This window comes from Centruroides vittatus, unplaced genomic scaffold (assembly GCF_030686945.1).
Source record: "Centruroides vittatus isolate TY-2023 unplaced genomic scaffold, ASM3068694v2 contig_12, whole genome shotgun sequence".
Classification (NCBI taxonomy): Eukaryota; Metazoa; Arthropoda; class Arachnida; order Scorpiones; family Buthidae; genus Centruroides; species Centruroides vittatus.
Genome location: NW_027120767.1, coordinates 103638 through 127380, shown reverse-complemented (window position 1 = coordinate 127380; position 23743 = coordinate 103638). Strand labels below are relative to the sequence as shown.

Here is a 23743-nt window from a genome sequence, read left to right as displayed (position 1 = left end):
AATTCCACATGAACTGATGATTTCATATAGTGTGTGCACAGTTTTATTACTTGCCGTGAACATATTGTCTCTTATGATTTCTATGTACATTTTGCCCAACATGGAGGCGGTGGCCAGCGTTCCCAGCATGGCCGCCGTTTCGGAGTTTTCACACGTAAAGATGCGCTATTACGTTAAACTGACTTGGGTTTGTTCGCCAGTTATTATTATTGTTTCTAAAATGAATAGTAAAATGCCAATATGTTGGATAAAGTTTTACACTTATTCGACGGAGGCACCATATTAATGGTTTCAATACTCATCATCATCTTAGCACTTACTGTTCATTTTAATAAAAATCTTGTCATTCACAAGTACGAACAGTCCTACAACTTTGAAGAATTGAATAATATGACCGACCAAGACGGTTATAACGAAACAAACGTGCTTCCGAATGAATCGACGGTAATAAATGTTTGAACTATTTATACCCACTACAATGACTCGTATTTTTAATTTACGAAAAACAATTTTTTTTTAAATTATGGATTTATTAAACATTTTAATTTTGACCTGTATTATATTTTAATGTTTATGACAAATTGTTTATTAAATGCATTTATATAAAACTATATTTTGTGAATATATATCAGTTTACAGTATTAAAAATAATGGAGTGTTATATAAAATTTCCATTTACGAGTGGCTTAATTTGTATTCATATAAATAATTTCTCGTACAACTGATGCAATAATAGTATTATTGTATTTATTGTATTGTAAAATACAGTCAAACCTGTTTTTATCCGGGGATAGGGACCGCATAAAAAAAGTCTCACGTAGAAAATAACTCGAAACCGTACGAAATAACTAGGAATTGCTTTTTTAACTCCTTGGGTCTTTTTCTGCAACACCTAATGGGGAAAAAATCCTCTAAGAATTTTAATTTTTATATTATTTCCACTTAAATACGAATCTAACATTAAAAAGTTAAAAAATCGTTAAATAATGATTTTATTTGATAAATATAGCTGCAGGAAATGTTATTTCATTTAACAAGGCGTGAAATTTTACACCCGCAGTCTAAAGCTGGAGGGGAGCTAACTTACCGCATCTGTTCAAAGATAACATAATATTTATGGTTTTTATGCTATTAAAATAAGAGGGGACCGAAATAAACGTACGAGAGAAAAATTTTACTGAATAAAAAATGAAAAAACCTGCTGATGTCATAGAAAACAACCAATAGAGTTTTTAAAAATTTTACAGGAGTCAATTATGTTCCAATTTGATTGAAATTTTCATATACAGCACAAAAAAAAATCGCACAAAAAAAATAGCACAGAAAAAGACCGCACAAAAACAGGTTTGACTGTACATATTTAAAGATGTAAAATATGTATGTTACAATACAGTGGTGCCTCGTATAAAGTACGCCTCGATAATGGACGCTGCGAACAACGGACTTTCCGGCATAATTGGTGACTGCTCCATGGGTGCGTTCTTTAATAGCGGTCGCTCTGCGTCTCCGCTACTACGGGAGTGCGCTGCTGTTTGTAGGCATTTAGGAACGACGGTGAAAGAAAGAAAGATGGCGGCGCCCGCACTATCGATAGTATCGTGATGGAGGAATGCATAATTCTAAAATAAGAGCTTCTAAAGGCAAAAGAAGAGTCCCAATTGTAAAATTAAACCATAAAATAGATTATTTGTTGAAAGAGCATTCAAAATTGCCACGAAAAAAATTAAATGCCGGCTACCATTCGAAAAAAATTCGTAAAGACACTTACATCACCGCGTGCGCTAACTCGCGCTTTCACAATTTCTAAATTTTCATTCATAAAACCACATAATGGATCCGGAAACGAAACTATCTGAGCCACGGAGGACGCCATGTTGCTTTCCACCGTAAACTACTGCTACAAGCGGCCGTTTTTGCCGTTCGACGACGCGCGCTCCCACTGGAATTTAGGAACCGTTCCGCAGGAATTTTTTAAACGAATGTCGCTCGCGCTGAGTTACGCGGTAGGAATAGTAATAGTAATCAGATATACAGCTGTAGTAGTAACAGTAATGCTCATAGTTATTTTTTGCTTACTGTATTTTTATCATTTTTAGTTTGCAGTAATGAGTCCTGGCACAATGTAAATCTGTGCATCAAATAAATTTCTTAAAATCGGAATGGTAGATCTTACGACATCTTGTGATAATTCATCTGTATCTATTCGGGTTTTCGACTCCTTTTATCTGCGAAGGATTAGCGCTGACAAATGCAGATTACGTCGAGCGAAGTGCGAATTGGCAGAGAAACTTGGCAAGCTGGAACGCTCGTCGATTCACTCGATTCTACACGGTCTGTCGATATATTATGAGTGATTATCCTCTTCTCTGAGATAGATGAGCACGACTCTGTCGTTGGGAGGACGAGGCGGCATTTTTACAGCTTCGGCAATAATCCCGACACTGGACTAACGAAAGATGAACGGGACTTACCTGAAAACGACGTCCGATGGCTCCGAATAGAAGGCACTAGAATGAAAAAAAAAACGGTCAGTCGAATTAAGTTCACCCGGTTTGTTCTTTTGTTTAAGAACGGGAAAGGGAGGGGCCCGGGAGCTCCTCGAAGTAAATAGCTAACGGATTTTAATTTTTAAGAGTAAAAGACCTTAATATTAATTTCGTGTACTTTTTCGTTTTATTTGATTTTAATTGGTTTTCTGTGTATGTTTTAAGGAACCTTTTTTTAGAAAGGGCAGCTACGTAGCCTATAAAGGAAGGTCTGGCTGTCTGATTCTTGGTTCTGGAGCACTAAAAGGAAATAAAAATGGTGATCGCCTAATTTTTTGGAACGACTGTCTTCTAATTGTTTAAAGATAAATGCATTATTTAATAAACATTTTGTCATAAGTATAAATATACAGGGAATTTGAATATAATATAATGGGGATATGAGTACATTTTTTTTGTATTCCAGTCTCTGCAATAGTAGACTGCAGTCTCACAGATTTACATTGTGCCAGGGAAACTCATTACTGCAAACTAAAAATGATAAAAATACAGTAAGCGAAAAAATAACTATAAGCATTACTGTTACTACTAAAAATATAATACACTCAGAATGAAAATATTAAATAAATCCATAATTTTGTGCTTCGTAAATTAATAAAAATATCACTGTCATTGTAATGGTACAACGAGTTCACACATTTATCACGTGCGATCCATTCAGAGGCAAGTTTTTTCCGTCATAATGGAGTTGGTTGACCATATTTTCCAATTCTTGCAAGCCGTGAGCAGACTGTTCGTACTTGTGAACGACCAGTTTTCTATAAAAATGAAAAGCAAATGCTAAGGTGGTGATGACTATGGGAACCAATAATATGGTTGCGGCCAATGCGGCCTCCCTCGAATAATCGTAGAACTTCACCCAACACAGTATGGCTATTTCTGAAAGGAATAGTATAATGCCAAAAACGGTGGAACAGGCCCAAGCCAGTTCAACGTGCATCTTTTCGTGCGGAGACTCCGAAACGGCGGCGATGCCGTAAACGCTAGCCACCGCCTCCACGTTGGGCAAGATGCACTTAGAAATCATAAGTGACAATATGTTCACGGCAACTAATAAAATTGTGCACACACTAAATGAAATTATCAGTTCACGTGGCATTTCTTCGCCGAGTTGAACTTCCACCATTGCCACCTGAAAAGAAAAATATTTGAATTTTAACAAAAGTATGCATATTAAAATAATTCAGCTTTAAAATTAATGAAATTATATAATTTAATTATATTAATATATTTTTTAACATTGGAATTTGCTTTTGTTTGCTAATTAAAAGATGTAAGCAGATATTTAACAGTTCCTGACAGTCCTGTAGATCAGTGTTTTTTTCAACTGCAGAGTACTGATGCTCCATGAAGACATACATAGTCCTTTACAAACCATTGCTCAGTAGGAAGTTTTTGTAAAATTGTTCTCATAATTTATATTCTTTTCATTAATGTAGACAGAGGTTTACCTAATTACATACCTATACACTTACATGCATATATTGTTGCTCTACAGAAGTGAGAAAACACCAAAAGTGCTCTGTCACCAACATGCTCAATGAAGCATGCAACGATTAGTTTTCGTTTCAATTTTGGAGAAAAATTCAGAATATTCTCTTGGGTGCACGTACCTAAAATAACACCCTCAAATTTATACAAAACATCAAAAAGACTAAACTTTATTAATAAAATATAAAAGTATACTTTATAATTTGGCTTTTTACTTTATGTAATAAGAAATTTTAAAATAACTTGTAATTTCTGAGCTTTAATACTTTGTTGGGTATTACAGCTCACAATTGGTATGGCATTAGCATTCATAATTTCACCTGAAGCTTTACATGATTATAATGTGACTATTGTTCTATTTGGAGTTTCAACACCTGCAATCTGTGCAACCAATTCCCACACATTATACAGAGAAACCATATTTCATATTTGTCTATCATAAGTCTATAGTCCTACTCCTACATGACATGTACTTATATATACAGTCAAACCTGTTTTTATGCGGGGGATAGGGACCGCATTAAAAAAGACGCATTAAAAAAAATCGCACGAAACTTCACGAATGGCTGTAAAAAATAGTTTTCGCAACACAATTAAAAAAATATTTTTTTTATGCGGTCAACAGGGACCGCATAAAAAAAGTCTCACATAGAAAATAACTCAAAACCGTACGAAATAAAATTTATTGACAACAGATGTCAGCACTTGACTGCATCGTCTGGTCTATCGTCTGTTTTACATATTTTTGTCCAGGTGGTGTTTTGTTGACTTAAAAACTAAATTATTTCATTTTTTGCATATTCATGCAATAATATTACTATAATAAGTGCATTTATGCTATAATAAGTTTATTTAGCTATAATAAGTCAACGTGAGACATGACGAATCGCACGAGACTAGTCGCCAACTACACCGCACAAATAAAAAAATCGCACAAAAATAACCGCATAAATTAAAAATTCGCATTAAAAAAATCGCACAAATAAAAATCGCACATAAAAAGAGCGCATAAAAACAGGTTTGACTGTATATATATATATATATATATTTCTATATGTGTGTGGGAGGCGGGGCGCCATCGGACGGCGAGGGACGAAGGCGAGAGTGGGACGGGGCGAGACTTGGGTGTAGCCAGACGACGTTTGAGAGGAAAGGCGGGAAGAAGACGGAAGACGAGTCCAGACGGGACTTCATTTTTCTTTTCCACTAAGACGAGACGATTCAAATTTAGTGTTCAATGTTTATGTCGTTAATTGTAATGTCTAGTGTCACAATTAAATGTTAGTTTAGTAAGCAATTAAGTGTCTTTACTGGACTAAACACAAGCGAAGTTACAAAAGTAGGAGACAAGACGAAAAGAAAGTCCTACAAAAGTGGGGGCTCGTCCGGGATAGGAATAGGCTTGGATGTGGATTAGGCTCAACTCGAGAAGATTCGACGAACTGTGCTTTGGTTTTGTAGGTACACTGGACATTTACGGACATTTCTGTTTTGTTAAAATTTCGACGGTGGACAGTCCGAAGACCTCCGGAAGAACTTCGACTTACATTTCGGCAAACCGTGAGTAATTCTAAAATTCTATTTTAAGATGGCGACGCTCGTAGAAATTATCGGCGAAACGCTAAAGTCGGCCTCGACAAATTCGATAAAATTGTTGCATCAACTTGTATTCGAAGAGATTGGAGATAGAAATAACAGAAAAAGATTGAGAACCTTTGGTGGATTCAATTTTCCATCCAAAGAGGACGAAAACCTAAAAAAGAAAGTGCAATATATTAATGAGAACTTTCGATTAAACGATCTGGTTGTTTTGTGCAACTTGTTAAATGTTAAATATGACGGTACTAAAGACGAAATCGTCGAAAGGCTTGTTCTTTCTCTTTCTGACTTAAGATCATTGCAATCAAATCGGATCTTGGCAGACGTTGATACCGAAGACGAAGATGTATTAGAAGTTCAGTCTGTCGATGATTCACCTGGCAATAATTGTCCGCGCGTTTCGGATATGAGCAAACTTTCCATTAACTTTCATGACGTGAAAAACGTAATCAAACCTTTCGATGGTAGTGAGTATTGTTCTATCGATAAATGGCTGGTTGCATTCGAAGACTTTGCTAAAATGATGACTTGGTCCGATTTACATAAATTTATATTTGCAAAACAATCCTTAACAGGGTTAGCGAAATTATTTGTCGAAAGTCAAAGCGGTATTAATTCCTGGGATAAATTGAAATCGGAATTAAAAGCGGAATTTGGTAGTAAATATAACTCAGCGCGATTGCACGGTATGTTGGCTAAACGCCAAATGCTCTCCAATGAATCTGTGCAAGAATATTTCTTTAAAATGCAAGAACTCGCTAGTCATGGAAAAATTGAACCTGACGGGTTGATCGAATATGTTATTTCTGGTATACGTGACATACCCAGCAACAAAGCGATGCTATACGGAACAGATAATTTAACAGAATTTCGTGAAAAGTTGAGAGTGTATGAGAAGATCCGGTCTGCGTATTCTCGTTCGGTTCAGTCTAAACCGAATCTACCTACAGAGCATCGAAAACCCCAGCCTTATCGGAGTAAGCATGACGGTAAAACTGTCAAATGTTTTAATTGTAACGAAATTGGTCACATTTCGAGTAATTGCTCGTATAAATCTGAAGGTACTAGATGTTTTAAGTGCCAAAGATTCGGCCATAAAGCTAACGCTTGTCCTCAAAAAGAAGTAAACAAAATGGGACTAAGCCATTTCTCTGGATGTAACAACAAGATTGAAACGGATGCTGAAATCCTAGGTGCAAGAACAAAAGGACTCGTCGACACCGGGTCGGAAGTAACGATGATATCGAGGCATTTTTATGAAAAAGTAGGAACTCCGAAATTAAACTCAGATAATGCATCTTTAATTGGATTAGATGGGAATAGTGTTTCTCCGTTAGGTTTCTTCGAAAGCGAAATAAAGATCGACGAATACTCTCTTCCTGCAAATATTTACGTGGTAGAAGGTGATCTATGTAATTCTATGATAATAGGAACAGATATTCTGAATAAACTGAACTTCTCTATAACAAACTACGGATTCAAAGTCATGGGAAAGCGAAGTCAAAATACTATTCGTGTTAACTATACTCGAATTTTTGTTCCCGATGGAAAGTCTGCAGCTGAATCAACACTCGTTAGATCAGATGACGCCCCTAGAAAGGAGCAGATGTCCCTTTCGCATTCCTCTGAGAAGGGAGAGGGAAACGGTTTTCAAAACATTAAATCACTTGGCGAGCGACCACCCCTTGTGGTCAGTGACACAAACGACTTCGGCGCAAATAAACAAGAAAAGTTGACTTCCAAATCTGATACATTTTCGATGCCTTACGATAGAAGCAAAAAAATACAATCAAGTGCAGATATGGGCAGATTGAACCGTTTTAACCATGTTTCGTTCACCGACGACAGGGAGTATGATTTAACTGATCCTTCAGAAGCTGAGAGCGAAAAAACATGCTTTTTGAGTCAATTGGCAGATGCGACCGATTGTCAGATAGACTTAAGTCACATTCTGGACACAGAACAACGACAGGATTTGATGAAACTAATTACAACCTATGAGCCAAATAAGGTTAAGGATACCGGGTTGAAGATGCAAATTATTTTAACTGACGAAATCCCCATTAGTCATCGCCCACGTAGAATGTCATTCGAAGAACAAAAAATAGTAGAAGACCAAATCCAAGAATGGCTAGACGGTGGCATAATCAAACCTAGTTGTTCGGATTACGCTGCGCCAGTAGTTTTATGCAAGAAGAAAAACGGAAAAATTAGATTGTGCGTCGACTTTAGAAAGTTGAATCGGAAAACGGTCAGAGATCACTTCCCCTTGCCTTTGATTGAGGATGTGATAGATCGTTTGGAACAATCAAAAGTGTTCACGTCGCTCGATTTAAAAAATGGATTTTTCCATGTTGACATTGATGAGAAATGTAGAAAGTATACCTCTTTCGTTACACACGAGGGCCAGTACGAATTTTTAAAGGTTCCTTTTGGCTTGTGTAATAGCCCAAGCGTATTTCAACGTTATATTTACCATGTGTTTAGACCGTTGTTACAAGATAGAACTGTAGTAATTTATATGGATGATATCCTAATACCGTCATCAAACGCACAGGAAGGGTTAGAAAAGTTGAAGCGTGTACTGGAAGTAGCTTCAGAATATGGGTTGGAACTTAATTTCGAGAAATGTCAATTCTTAAAGAACGAAGTAGAATTTCTCGGTTATGTCATCAAAGACGGAACAATTAGACCTTCTCCGACTAAAACAGCAGCCGTTCAAAAGTTTCCACAACCCAAAACCGTAAAACATGTTCAAAGCTTTCTAGGACTCACGGGTTATTTTAGGAAATTCATTCCCCACTATTCGAAGATAGCAAAACCCTTAAGTGATTTACTTAGGGATGGAGTAAAATTCAGATTTGGTTCAGAGCAACTAGAAGCGTTCCAAAAATTAAAGGACATGCTATCACAAAGTCCAGTTCTCCATATTTTCAAGCGTGGTGCTCCATTAGAATTGCATACAGATGCAAGTTGCCTTGGGTTCGGAGCAGTTTTGCTACAGCAAGCTGACAACGGAAAGTATTACCCGATTAATTATATGAGTAGGAAAACATCACCTCAGCAAGAAAAATATAACAGTTACGAGTTAGAAGTACTCGCGATAATCGAGGGCTTGAAAAAATTTCGAAACTATTTGTTGGGTTCCAAATTTAAAATAATTACGGACTGTGCTGCGTTCCAACGAACACTCGGAAAGAAGGAGCTTACCCCAAAATTAGCAAGATGGTCTTTATTACTTGACGAATTTGACTATGAAGTTGTCCATAGGAAAGGCAGTCAGATGAAACATGTAGATGCACTAAGCCGCAATACAGTTTTACTAGTTACGCGCTCTTCCGACGAAATAACGACAAGGATTGTGTCTGCGCAGGATACTGACGAGGATATAAAAGCTCTTAAAGATTCAGTGGGAAAAGGAGAGACAAATGACTACGTGCTGAAAAATAACGTTCTATACAAATACGAAAACGGACTAGAACTGTACGTTGTACCCAAGTCGATGCAGACTGACTTAATCAAACACGTACATCGGAAAGGTCATTTCGCAGCGGCGAAGACGGAGGATCTTCTAAAATGCAATTTTTATATCCCAAACGCTAGAAAACACATAGAAAACGTCATACTGAACTGCGTTGACTGCATACTATATAATAGGAAAAGGGGGAAAGGTGAAGGCTTATTAAATCCTATACCAAAGGGAGACAGTCCTTTGAGCACATACCATGTAGATTTTCTCGGACCACTACCCTCAACGAACAAAAACTACCAGCACATATTCACGGTAGTAGATAGTTTTACTAAGTTTGTGTGGTTTTACCCCGTTAAGTCAACAACTACACGAGATGCTTTGGATAAGTTGAGGATCCAACAAGCGGTATTTGGAAACCCGTCTCGTATTGTCACGGATCGTGGAACTGCTTTTACCTCCAAAGAATTTAGCGATTATTGCACCAACGAGATGATTGAGCACATTACGATCGCCACAGGTATCCCTAGAGGAAATGGACAGATAGAGCGTATGCATAGCATCTTGATCCCCGTTTTGGCGAAACTCGCGCAAGAAGACGCTACAAAGTGGTACAAATATGTTTCAGACGTCCAAAGAATCATCAATAGTACACCAACGCGTAGTACCAGATATACACCTTTCGAAATTTTGATCGGTACCAAAATGAAAAATAAAGAAGACCTAAGAATAAAAGAGATCTTGGAGGAAGAATTTTTAAATTTTACGATGCAAGATAGAGACAAGATCCGAGAAGATGCCAAACAAAACATCCTGAAACTACAGGAGGAAAATCGTAAATCTTACAATAAGAAGAGAAAACCAGCTCCCAAATATCAGGTTAACGACCTTGTTGCCATTCAAAGAACTCAGTATGGGACAGGACTCAAACTAAGACCTAAGTTTTTTGGGCCTTACAAGGTTACCTCGACGATGCCTAGGGATAGATATGCGGTTGAGAAAATTGGTCATCATGAGGGGCCTAATGCGACTGTTACTGCAGCTGACCACATGAAGCCATGGCCCATTGACCTTGACTGACATCAAGAACTTTTTCTTATGTTTTTGTGTGTGTGTGTGTGTGTGTTGTTTTTTTCTTTTTCTTAATTTTCCAGTCGTCTCTCCGAGGACGGAGAAAATTGCAGGATGGCCGAGTTGTGGGAGGCGGGGCGCCATCGGACGGCGAGGGACGAAGGCGAGAGTGGGACGGGGCGAGACTTGGGTGTAGCCAGACGACGTTTGAGAGGAAAGGCGGGAAGAAGACGGAAGACGAGTCCAGACGGGACTTCATTTTTCTTTTCCACTAAGACGAGACGATTCAAATTTAGTGTTCAATGTTTATGTCGTTAATTGTAATGTCTAGTGTCACAATTAAATGTTAGTTTAGTAAGCAATTAAGTGTCTTTACTGGACTAAACACAAGCGAAGTTACAAAAGTAGGAGACAAGACGAAAAGAAAGTCCTACATATATATATATTTCTATAACTAACTGAGTGGCATTATCCAAAACTAATTTTTGGATAATGCCACTCAGTAACATGTAATTCTGCTTACACAAGCATCATTACCCTTCATTGCCATATTGGATTCTGATATGCTGTTAGGCCAACAGAAAAGTATAAACAAACAGAAAGCAGGAATGGGAAGATAAATATGTAGTTTATACATATTATAACAATCTTTAAATTTAAATTGCTTATCATCTTCAGTTGAAATTTTGCAAAATTTTCTAAGACATCACCTAAAAAAAGTACTACTGACAGAAAGAAATTCTCCTTCTGATGGCAACCACTTCATGACTATTAACTTATGGTAGCCAGCCATATCAATCGCACATTTACAATCCCACTCTGCTTTCAAATAAAACAGCCAGCTGGATTACCCACCAAGTGTCATTACTTTCTCCTATATGGTCTACGATGTTGTATGATATCTAATGACTTATGTGGGCTTTCTATTAATTTTTTAAAATTTTTTTATGAAGAAACAATGAATAAAATTAAGGATAAGGAATTTTTCTTAGAACAGAAATTTTAAAAAATAACTATAAAAGAATTAGAAATTACGTTTGAAAAAACAAATTTAAAAATAGATTTTCATATCAATAGATGATGAACAAAAAACAAAACTTTAAACTTTAATTATATCTATGTTCAGGCTTCATTTTCATTATTTCTATATACAAAACATAAAATTAGAGAATAATCTCTTATCCACCCATAATTTTTTCAACGAAATTTGACTTAAAAATATAAAAAATTCTATAGTTTTGAATGTAGTACCTGCTGTGCTTCGCCTTTCCTCGGATGCAAATCAGTGGACTACCGTGAAAAGACAGGACATAATAGAAAAAAAAAATACCGAGAAATTATGCCAAAACTTGGAAACTTTCTCGTTTTAAATTATTCCATTGCAAAGCAAAACAGATGAAAAACGCACGTAGAAATATTGGGGAAAGATGTCATCGGTTGCCATTTGTTTGAAGTTATCAACTTCCATGCTGAAGTATGCAGCAGTGGCGCGTTATAGCTTCATTTTTTGACCGATATTTCTACTTTCCCTCTGTTTTATATAACAGCAGGAAAAGTAAAAATTTCTTACAGAGAACATAATACGGTAGTTAATAAAATCCTAGCTTTTTAAATTAATATAAACACGATAAAATGATTTATCGATTAATAAATAATTATATTATTCAGAATATAATTGTATTTTCTTTGGCAAAACAAAATCGATGCTACTACGACTTCACTAACATGCTAATCTATACGATTCCTCTTTAAAAGTTTTATTTTATATAAATTAAAATATCAAATCTAATCTTGTGTGAATACAGAAATTAAAATATTAGTTAAAGAACTATCGACATATTATTTAAATTACGATTAATTTCTTCTGAAGTAAATCTTTTGAGTAAGCTTTCAACGTTTTAATTCAATAAACGAAACCGAAATTCGATATTTAAGTGTATAGTCTGACCATTTATCGGTTTATATCGACTTTTATTTCGTTTCTCGAAAAGGTGAAAAAAGGAAAGTACAAATACACTTTATATAAAATACATTGTAAAAGTACAAAATATTAAAGACTAATACGAATAAATTATTCGGTAGTTTTGCTGTACCTAAAGTGGTAAAAAATCGTCACATTTGTAGTTATAAAAGTGACTTGAATTATATGAAGTGTATTAAAGGTTTATTTACTGTTCAATTACACACTATTCGGACTAGATTTTTCCATTTTGTTCGAAATAGGAAATATAACAAAATATTCCTAATTTTTGTTTATAGATATTTACTGTGTTTTAATGGTAAATGTCCAAATTTTTATATCCAGAATACTTTTTTATATTTTACTTTATAAATACTTTTCAGAATACTATTCCAGAATAATTTTTATGTCCAGAGTACTTTATATCAACTTCGTTATTTACGTGAACTTGTTTTTATCTAAATGACATTCACTAACAAAACCCTATAGTTTTATTACATTAAACAGCTAACAAGAATTCGTCAAACGAAATTAATTTTATTTTCAGGGAAGAAACTAAATAAATTAGCAAACTTCCTAAAGATTTAAAAATTTCATCAAGAAACATTTCCTAAAAAACAATTTTCGGCATAAGTTTTTTAATATATTTTTTTTTTGGGGGGAGCATCTGTCAGTGCTGTGTCTTCGATACTAATTTTTTTTCTATTTATAGTTATAGGTAAGTCTTTACAATTATGGCGGTTAATCCGAAAAGAAAGTCGTTTTCACCGAGTTTAACGGAAGGAGAGACCAGCAGTAAAAAGAAATCTTTGAAGAGTCGCGAGGAGGAAGAATTTGCATATCTTCTGGAAGGAGAAAATTTTAACCTCGAAGAGGGTATGCGTGTTCTGTTGCGTTTACATTTTTCCATGAATTCTAAGGTTGATGAACTTATTTCAAGATTAAATTATGTATCGGAATGGTTAAAAAATTTGGATGAAGGTTTGGGTGACTTAGATACCAGATTAGAGATATTGGAAAAATTGGCTGATAAAAATTGTGGTTTAAGCGATCAAAGTAATGTTACGAGAAAGTTTAATGATATTACTCGAGAACTTGATTTTTTGGATAACCAACGTCGTATAAATAATGTTGTCATTTCCGGTCTAGAAGAGGTACGGGATGAATCATTTCTAGAAACGAAAGAGAAAATAGTTGAATTTGCTACGCGAGTCTTACAGATGCCCGACATTAAGATTGGTAGGGCAATGAGAGTGGGAAAGAAAAAGGCTAATTCCCCTAGATTAATTATTTGTACTTTTGTTGATTATTATGAAAAAATGAACTTTAAGAAACGAATTCTGGAATTAAAACCGGATGGTGTTTATGTAAATGATGACTTTTCTCCTAGATTGAGAAATATTAGATTTAAGCTTCGTGATTTCGGTAGACAGTCAAAACTTTCTGGAGCGCGAATGGTAAAAGTAGTTTATGATAAAATTATTATTGACGGAACGAAGTACTTTTACGATGTTGACTGTGACCAGGTTAAGCCTGTCTCATCCTAGCAATTGCCGGATAGGGGTACTTCCTTTTTAATTTGGAATTGTGCTGGTTTGTTTAATAAACCCGAGTTTTTTTGGAAGTATCTATTGCAGTACGATATTATATTTCTTTCTGAAACTTGGTATGGTTCTACTAATAGAAATTCGGAGGTAACTGATTGTTTGCAAGGTTATAATCTCTACTTTGGTAAGGCTTTTAAGTTACATACGAAAGGTCGTTATTGTGCAGGTTGGTTATTGGCAATAAGATCCTCTTTTCCCTGCGTTGTTATTTATCAAGATAACTTTCTAATACTTGTCAAATTTGGTGCCGAACTTGGTAATATTTTGGTATGTTTTGTTTATTTTAGGGAAAATGACTGGCAGTCTATTTTTGAAACTTTAATTGGTTTGATATTACATGACAAGAATGTAATGATTGCTGGTGATTTTAATGCTAGGATTGGATTGGGGAATATAATTTCTGACGCTTTTTGCAATTCTTTTGGTATTGTTTGTCCTTTGCATAGGAATTCGAAAGACTTGGTGATTGATTCTTTTGGTAGAAAGTTGCTTCATCTATGTGATGATTTGAATTTGATTATTGGTAATGGAAGATGTTTAGGTGATGAAGCGGGTGAATATTCTTTTATCTCTAGTCGTGGCTGTTCAGTTATTGATCTGGTCATAGTTTCTCCGTTAATTTGGAAAGATATTCTCTCTTTAACGATGGGTCAGTTTTTGGATTCCGACCATAACCCTTTGATTTTACGACTGGCCTGTGGCAATGATAGATCGGTTTCTTTAGAGAAGAGGCAGAGGATTAATAGATTGTTCTGGGATGAATCTAGAAAGGATGAATTAAGGTTGGCTTTGGAGGAAATATGTGTCTTGAATGGGTTTGATTCAATGGAAGACCTGAGTAATCTTCTTTTTAATTTGGCTTGTAAGTGTGGATTTAATATTAGGAGACATAAGAATTCTTTTTCGTGGTTCGATTCGGACTGTAGGATGTTAATTTGCGCTAGGAATAGAGCCTGGAGATCTTTTAGAAAGAGTAATGATTCTAATGATCGTTTGCGTTTTGTTATGTTACGAAGTTTGGCGAAGCGATTTTGCATTGCGAAAAAAAAATTATTTGCTGGAAAAATTCAAAATTGTTTCGGGAAAGATAATAGGCTTTTTTGGAATTATTTCCGACACGTTAAGCGGACTAAGTCTTGTAATTTCTGCTTTATATCTATTGATGATTGGTTTCATCACTTTTTTAATTTATTTGGTTCCCTGGACCCTTATTTTGTTGATTTTTCTATTTTTAATTATTGTAGGAATTGGTATGATGAACTTTTGGACCATGAACTTTGTGCAGGTGAGCTTAATGATGCTCTGAGGAGGTATAAGCCAAATAAAGCGCCAGGTTTTGACGGGATCCCGATGGAATTTTGGAATTTTGAGACTCTGAGACCACATATTTTGTGTCTTTTTTCAAAGATTTTTGATACTGGGATAATACCGGAGTCTTGGAAGACGAGTATTCTAATTCCGATTTTTAAGAATGGTAGGAAGGATGTTCCTGGTAATTATAGAGGTATATGGCTATCATCTTGTGTTTCGAAATTGTTTTGTATTATTTTGTATAGAAGACTGATTAGGTGGTTAGAAGTTAATAATATATTGCATGAGAATCAGGCAGGATTCCGAGCTAGTTATTCCACATTGGATAATATTTTTGTTTTGTACACGGTTATTCAGAAAACTTTTTTACGGAAACGGAGGAAGGTGTATGCTTTTTTTGTGGATTTATCTTCTGCGTTTGACAGAGTTTGTAGGAACTTGCTGTGGTCTAAGATGTTGCGTTATGGTTTCAGTTATAAATTTATATCTTTACTTGTTGCTTTGTATGAAAATTCCTCGTTTATGGTAAGAGATGGTGGGAACTGTTCGCCATTAATGTTTTCTAAGACTGGTGTTAAGCAGGGCTGTATTTTGAGTCCAATCTTGTTTGGTATTTTTTTGAACGATCTCTTTGGTTTTATTAATTCTTCTGGTGATGGTATAGAAATAGATGGTTTCCAAATTAAAATACTAGCTTATGCAGACGATATTGTAATTTTATCTGACTCTGTGATTGGACTTCAAAGATTGATTGATAAATTCGCAATTTATTTAGATGAAAATGGTTTGAAATTGAATTTGAATAAGTCCAAGATTGTTGTTTTTCGAAGAGGAGGTAAGAGTGCGAGGGCAGATAAATGGTGGTTTAAGGGTTCTCCAATTCAAGTTGTCTCTAATTACAAATATTTGGGTGTTACATTTTCGTCTAATGGTTTATTCCATACGCATTACACTAATAAGAGAACTCATGCCAGATTATTGATGAATAAAGTCATTCAGTTGGGGAGATCTGCCAAATTACGTAATCTGAGAGATTATTTACGTCTATTGAAAACTGTGGTATTGCCCTCTTTGTTATATGCTTCAGAGATTTGGGGTTTTAATCTGACTAATGGTGATGGTATACAGACTGAATTTATTAAAAACTTATTTTATTTACCTCGTTGTACACCAGGTTATTTAATTATGATGGAATGTGCTTTGACCCCTATAAAACTTATAATATTTAGTAGGATAAGAAATTGGATTAATAGAATTTCTAAGCTCGATGATCATCGTCTGAGTAAGGTTTGTCTGAAATTTATACTTAACAAAAAGTCTATAGATTGGACACGTTATCTTATAGATACATGCAATAATCATGGTATTAATTTTATTAATGATGATTTGGATCTAATGGACTGGTCTCTTCTCCTTGTAAACATTTTTGATAATTTTTTATATAATATAAATGAAAAAATAAGTAAAAGCGTATATAATTGTTGGTATAAGAATTTGAATGTTACGTTTTTTGATAATTCTTTATATAATCAAGATGTTTCCCTTAATATTTTGTGTTTATTTATACAGGCTAGGTGTAATTCGTTAAACTTTTTAAATAATTACTCGAGAGAATTGTGTAACTTTTGTGTTGAGAAAGAAATTGTGGATGCCTGGCATATTCTGGCTAAATGTGGGCGTCTTAAAGTGTTACGTAAAGAAATCTTTGGTTGCGAAGTTCTTACCAGGTTTTTTTTCCTTAAAATTTTATCGAAACCTTGTTATAAATTTAATGTATTTTGTTTTCTAAGAAAATCTGTTAAAATTTTGTTTTAGGGGGCGTGATTCCTCTACTATAAATCTAGCCTTGTTGTTAGTGCTGTTTGGGAGCATCTGTCAGTGCTGTGTCTTCGATACTAATTTTTTTTCTATTTATAGGTAAGCAATTTGCCATTTTGGTTTCTATTTTTTAGTATTTTGTATTATATTGACAGATGCTCCCGATCTTTAAACTTTATTTAATTACTGTATTTGATTTTGTAAATTTTATATCATTTATTTTACAACTGAATTGTTATTTATCATTGTATAATTTTGTTTGATTATGTTTATTGTATTTAAGTGTTTTGTTTGGGAGATGGTTTTGCTCCCCGCATCAAGGAATAAAAATCCAGTATGCGTAATAAATAAATAAATATATTTTTTTTCTTTTTTAACGCTCGGGGTGCCTGGTGGGGTCCCACAGACCCCAAAATAAAACACTACGTTATATGGCTTGTAAAAATAATTTCAATGTTATGTTAATATATATATACAATGTTTTATTCTAAATATGTCTTAATAAACCTAATCATCGATTTACGTGAAATATTTATTCACACGACTACATAATAAAAAACATCAACTTTTTTTGTTGTAACAAAAATGTTAACTTTGTTTCTCTAGAAATCATGATGTAATCTCATTATAATTTAAGTATTTTCGGTTCATTTTAATGGCACTTAATTTTTAAGCTTTAATAGATAATTATATTAAGCTTCTTCACTTAAAATTTGAAATTGAAAATTCAGGCATTTTTCCCGTAGGAATTTCGCATGTCCCATGCAAATAAATCTGGATCATTTTTTACAGACGCTCAGTAGCTGCTTAAACGTTTATCTACTGACAACGTAAACGTGTTATAAATCAAGCAAACACAAAAAATACGAATTTTACACAGAAAATATTACTTGCACTTTTGCAACACGGAGCGCCTGGTGGGGTCTGTGAGGCCCGGCGCTTATTCGACCACGTCTTGTTCGAAGAATATCGCGCGAAGAACTAAAAGTTTTTTGGGGATCGCAAGCGCATGAAGAGAACTGAAGCTACTAATAACCTTAAGTCGCTAACGCAAATATTAAAATAGTCAAGAATTTGAAGATATGCAATCCTAATTTTCACATTTATGTAAGATCTTAAAAGGTTACAATAAACAAAGTGAAATCATCATCAGAAAAGAAATTTTATTTGACTGAATCCTTAGTAATTTTTATCTGACATTTTAGACTTTCGAAATTTGACATTAGGTTTTTTTTTTTAAATAAAATATTACCTATTTTTATAAGAAAATTTGAAACATTTCTATTAAAAATTATGATGTGTTAGGTTGAAATAAATTTCACACGCTCACTTTTATTACGGAATTTCACATTTTCTTTTATGGTTCGAATGCATCTTTAAAACGTAAGAAATAAAAAATCGTATTATTCAAGCTATTATTCTTGATTTTGAAAAATTATTGTGTTGTTTAGGCCTATATATTTTTCATTGAGTATTTTAAAAAGTTTTTTTTTTTTTGACTGAACCAAAGATAAGTATCTCCCATTCCAGTTCTCACGTAGATCATCTATATAAGAACAGTCCGAAAATTCATTTTATTGATTTTTTACTGGTTATCAGCTTTAATTTATATTGATTTGTCCTTTTATGTTACCACTTAAATTGACAAAAAAAAAATCGATAAATAATATGTTCGAATAACGAAGAGCAAAATTTACAATAAATGGAAATCTCACCTAAATTTTATAAGTAGCCCATACGTAAGAAAGATTTTTAAAAAGGAATTAAATTCAGAGAATTATAATAAACAACGTTTAAAAACATTTTATAAAAAACCTTAAAATCAGAAGTGTATTAAAAATATCTGAAATATAAATTATTTATAACGCCGATTATTTTTATATCTACCATTATTACTTTAACGCGATATAGAGATAATTTCTTCGGTATGTGATCGATGAAAAAAAAAATAGATAAAGCGTATTGGGGACCCCAATACGCTTTTATTTTTAAAGTTTAAAATTTTTTTGAAGGTAACATGAATGTTTTAAGATAAGTTATAATGCAGAAAACTGAAATTTTTAATTTAAAAAGTTTGGCAGATGATCAAGATTATTACGATTTGTTAATCGCGAAGGATTCAAAATTGCTATTAATTTTTGTATCTTTCCATTTAAATCATTCTGTTACTGTTTGACATTGTTCCATCTAGTAGTATAATATAGAAAAGTACAATACATTTTGAGCTCTCCTGGTGTATCTAGTGGTAAGAAAGGTGCAAAAGTTGTACGATACCGAGATTTGTTAAGTTTTCAAAATGAATTTTACTGTTCTGATGGGAGTGAGTATTCGGATTTCGACGGAATCCGATTTGATACGAATTTTTATCTCCACATCCGAGAGACTGGTGAAAACAATTTCGTAAAATGCAGGGTAGAACGGAAACAAAGTTCAGTCATAAGATTCTCCAAGAAAGGAATCTTTTGTAACATTTCTAATAATCTTAGTTTTTGGCCGTAATTGCCTATGCCATCTGTTTCATTCAATCGGCCTCGAATGCGTGATTAAAGGTTTCTTTTATAAGGCTACTAAAATGACTTTTTAGCTATTAGCAGATATATTTTAAAAATTGGACGATTTCTCATTTATCCTCTCGCTATATAATATTTATTTCGAAATTAAATGTTTAATCTATTCAAAATTCTGTAGTTAAACAGGTTGGCAAAGAAAAATGTTAAGAAAAGCTCTTTCCTCAGTTTACTGAGCGATTTAACATCGCTACTTTTCGTTTGCAGCACAATTAATATACAATAAAAACCTGTTTTTATGCGGTGGATAGGGACCGCATAAAAAAACGGATAAAAAAAATCGCACGAAACTTCAACACAATTAAAAAATATTTTTTTAATGCCGTTAATAGGGACCGCATAAAAGTCTCACATAGAAAATAACTCAAAACCGTACGAAATAGAATTTATTGACAACAGATGTCAGCACTTGACTGCATCGTCTTGTCTATCGTCTGTTTTACATATTTTTGTCCAGGTGGTGTTTTGTTGACTTAAAAAGTAAATTATTTCATTTTTCGCATATTCATGCAATATTACTATAATAAGTTCATTTATGCTATAATAAGTTTATTTAGCTGTAATAAGTCAACGTGAGACATGACAAATCGCACGAGACTAGTCGCCAACTATACCGCACAAAAAAAAATCGCACAAAAAAGACCGCATAAAAACAGGTTTGACTGTAAAGGTTGAAATTTGAAAAAACGACACTATTTTCTAAAAACGCCCTAGGATTCACTCAGTATAGAGCAGCGATTATTTAATGCAGAAATATCATGTTTCGGACCAACTGCACGTCTCGGTACCTACTGGTACTGACGTCATGCACATGTATCAAATTGCTGTGCGTTTTTTTCTGGCTACAGGAAAAGGTTTTCGGACTACGTCATCGCTTTGGCCACAGAAACGTTCATTGGTAGGGCATGAATGATCTACTCTACAGTTGACATGAAACCCTGCCGTTTTTCTCTGAGAAGTGAGACTATTTGAAGGACCGAGTGTACTACCTTCCTCGACGACCTCAAAAGCCATTGCAGACGAAATCCAGATCATCGACAAAAAGCACGCTAGTAATTACACTCGAGATAAAAATTTTCAAAATACTTATCCATAAATTTCAGAACGTAAACAAAACGTGATGGGTTAATGTTACTATGGTAGCGAACTCTGCGAACAGGGAAATTTTTCCTACCCTACAACTAGACGGCGACAGGGATTTTTTCCCCACCCCTACATTACACGCGACGACTGAGAATTTTTCTACGTTACATTTAGACGGCAAAAGAGAGATTGTTTCTACCCTACGTTCTACAATTACAATTCTAAAAAATACAATTAAAAAAATATGATAACTTACTTTGTTTCTGAGCTTTTCCCATTTTTCCACGTTTCCTGTCGACTGAACTAGACTCCTGTACGTGAGGATGCTCTTTTTCCCCCTTTCGTTTTAACACTTTTCTCTCTTTTTTTCACCTTTGTCTTGTGTTTTCTTTTGCTTTTTTGTCTTTCTTGCTGACATTAGGTGCAGGAGCAGCCGGAATAGTCTCTGGTTCTTTCCAACTAGGTATTTTTCCGTAACCGGGATGTATTGATTAGTGTATGCCTGCCTTTTTAGAAACACCCGAGGAAACTGCCGAAATACTCGTCGTGCACTCTAAACCAAGATAGTGCCGTATGAATGTCAAAAGATTCGCCCATGACATATTGCCACATTTCCCTTTGAACGTTCCTTCGAGAGCCGAACTATTCCGCCAGCATTTTCGGCAACGCATCACGCATGATTTCCAGTCACTGCGATAACTCGATTTGCATGTTTGGCCACATTTCTGGCAAACTTCCTCGGTGTGTTGGAGGCCCAGTTTTACGGCAAATTTCGGTCCGCCATCAATTCTTTCGTCTAATCCTAATTCGGAAGACTCTGCTTCTATTAACTGATAAAAACGTCGCCCAGTACACTCTTTCCAAAATTCGTCCGACTCCAAATCGCAACTCGACATGACAAACTTGTGAAATATCTATTCCAAAATTTGCAGAATACATTTAGCAAATTTGTCAATAAATTTATTCCAAGTAAATTTACAATGTAAATTAAAATTATTATTAATTACCTTATAATAGAAAAATTCCAAAAGTAACAAAAAGTCAAGAAAATCTTTTCGCACGGCAACACGCCTACTCCACTCTCGGGGAAATAAATTTACATACTTCCGATCAATCGCGATTCTACGGATCAAAGCGCCCTCTACGGATTTCATTAATTGATAATGAAATCCCGACAAATCCCTGTCGCCATCTTGAATGTAGCAAGAAAAAATTTCCCCATCGCAGTCTAGAATTTCCCCGTTGCCAAGTTCGCTACCATAGGTAACATTAACCACGTGATGATTGCATCACGTTTACATTTCATGCATTAACTCTTTAAAGCATAAACTCGTAAAATCTGCAAAAATAAAGTGAGAGACTAATGCAATATAGACTTAAACCATATTTAAAATGGTACAATAACTTATTAATTTAGCTTTAACTCAATGCATACTACTAGAATAACATCGGACAAATCAGTCCAATAAAATTCCGGTATAATTAATTATTTTTAAAATAAATATAATAATTGATATTAAAATCGAGATTACAATGAAAGCAGCCATTGTAGAAAATATCTTGTCAATTGTACGATGTTCCAGTAATAAAAACAAACGCAATGCATATCAAATTATCTTTCCTTAATTGGTAAATTGTTTTCAATTTTTCACACCAGATGGATTAGGATAGATGTTGGTAGAATTATATATATATATATATAATTCTATAATTCTACCAACATCTATCCTAATTTCCAAAAGCGTTATACGAAGAGGGCGGTTTTCCGCCTCTTCGTGGAACGCCTCTCTTTTAAACAAATATTTCAAATTAAAAAAAAATTAAAATATTAAATTCGATTGCTTAAATCACGTTATTTTAAAACAAGATAAATAATTTAAAAAGTAGAATTATCTAAGTTTTTAACATACAAACCGACAAATTCCAAATCATAAATAGCGGTAGACGGAATTTCCAGACAAATAGCGTTAAATAGAACACTTAGCTCAACGATATATCATAATGACGGAAGAGAAGTTGGCATGTAGCATGACAGGGCGTTTTAGATTGTCATTGTTACTGCCATACTCTTGGATATACGAAGGTAGTGGTTTATTCTGAAGGTAACGTGACTATTATACAGACAATATCAAAAGCATTTTAAAATAATTTTCTTCAGTTTTTAAACAGAGATAATGAGATATGTCTTCCCGACAACAGGAATACTTAACATCTATCAACCTGTTAAACACTTGCTTCTTTTGAAATTGTAAAAGTTTAACAATAAATATATTTTATCCACTACCACAAATTGAATTCAAACGTTATTCACAGAGTAGCTTAAACTTTAATCACTTAATTAAAATATTTTCTTTTGTCGAATTATGAATTTGTTTGTAATAGTTAAATTTCGATTAAGAGAACTATTCATCGAACGAAAAACGTTAAAAACTAAAGGAAATTTAAATGCAGGGAAAATACTGTACTCTATACTGCTAATATAATTTAACGACAAGCTTTACAACTGAAAATTATAATTATATATATATATATATATATAATTAAAATTTAATGGTAAAGCATAATGGTTTGGTATATTTAAATATATACACACACACAAATAGCCAGATTATATATTTCAAATTGGTAAGTGTGTTAATTCATTTATAAAATTTGGATATTTAAAATAATTGCTGATTAAGGACAAGGTCTTTATAACTTTTCGAAAGTGTATACAGATGAGATAAAATAGTAAGAATAAAACAACAATAGTAAAGGGGACAATCTCACCATTGCAAATTCAGACAACAATGCGGATGTTCTGCTAGATGCTTTCCACTTTGCTCTACTCAGATGCAATCTTCTCCAAGAGAGAGCGTGAACCGAATTCTCGGGTTTTGACATTTCTTTCATCAAAATTTGCATAAACCACTCGGATAAAACGTTTGGTCTGTGACTGGAATCAAAGCCCAAAATGGCTTCTCCGCAATTAGAAGGATTTATCCGTGGTAAATCGCTATAAATAAAGTTCTTTTGTTTCAGATCTTCCCATTCAACCTATAATAAATAAACTATAATTCGACTGTTGAGAATGAAAAATGTTGATTCGTTCCGTCCGACGACGATTCTCTTTATAGCTTTAAAGATGGCGCCTCGGATTTTTCTTTCGTCCAATTGTGTAATTAGAATAGATGACGAATCTCCAAACCGATTTATAATACATTATACACGTTATTATTATT

The 23743-nt window shown here is 34.2% G+C and overlaps 1 protein-coding gene and 2 long non-coding RNA genes across 3 annotated transcripts; 2 read left to right on the top strand and 1 right to left on the bottom strand.

Moving 5' to 3' along the window:
• Positions 1-3148: 3148 nt before the first annotated feature.
• On the bottom strand, positions 3149-23426 carry LOC136983283 (calcium release-activated calcium channel protein 1-like). Its single transcript, XM_067279985.1, has 2 exons — positions 23292-23426; positions 3149-3678 (listed from the first exon to the last, which is right to left on the bottom strand). The coding sequence occupies exons 1-2, from the start codon at positions 23424-23426 to the stop codon at positions 3178-3180; spliced, it is 636 nt and encodes a 211-aa protein (XP_067136086.1). The 3' UTR covers positions 3149-3177.
• LOC136983297 (uncharacterized) lies at positions 12883-16933 on the top strand. The gene is made up of 3 exons (XR_010882014.1): positions 12883-13012; positions 16624-16781; positions 16870-16933. It is a non-coding gene; the product is annotated as an uncharacterized lncRNA (long non-coding RNA).
• LOC136983290 (uncharacterized) lies at positions 23310-23584 on the top strand. The gene is made up of 2 exons (XR_010882013.1): positions 23310-23449; positions 23544-23584. It is a non-coding gene; the product is annotated as an uncharacterized lncRNA (long non-coding RNA).
• The last annotated feature ends 159 nt before the right edge of the window (positions 23585-23743 follow it).

Bases quoted from the DNA above. Each gene is read 5' to 3' on its own strand.
- LOC136983283 (XM_067279985.1), bottom strand. From the start codon at position 23,426: ATGCAAATTTTGATGAAAGAAATGTCAAAACCCGAGAATTCGGTTCAC. The intron at 3,679-23,291 runs GTGAGATTGTCC...TTTTCTTTTCAG, and splicing joins TGTTGTCTGAATTTGCAATG to GTGGCAATGGTGGAAGTTCA.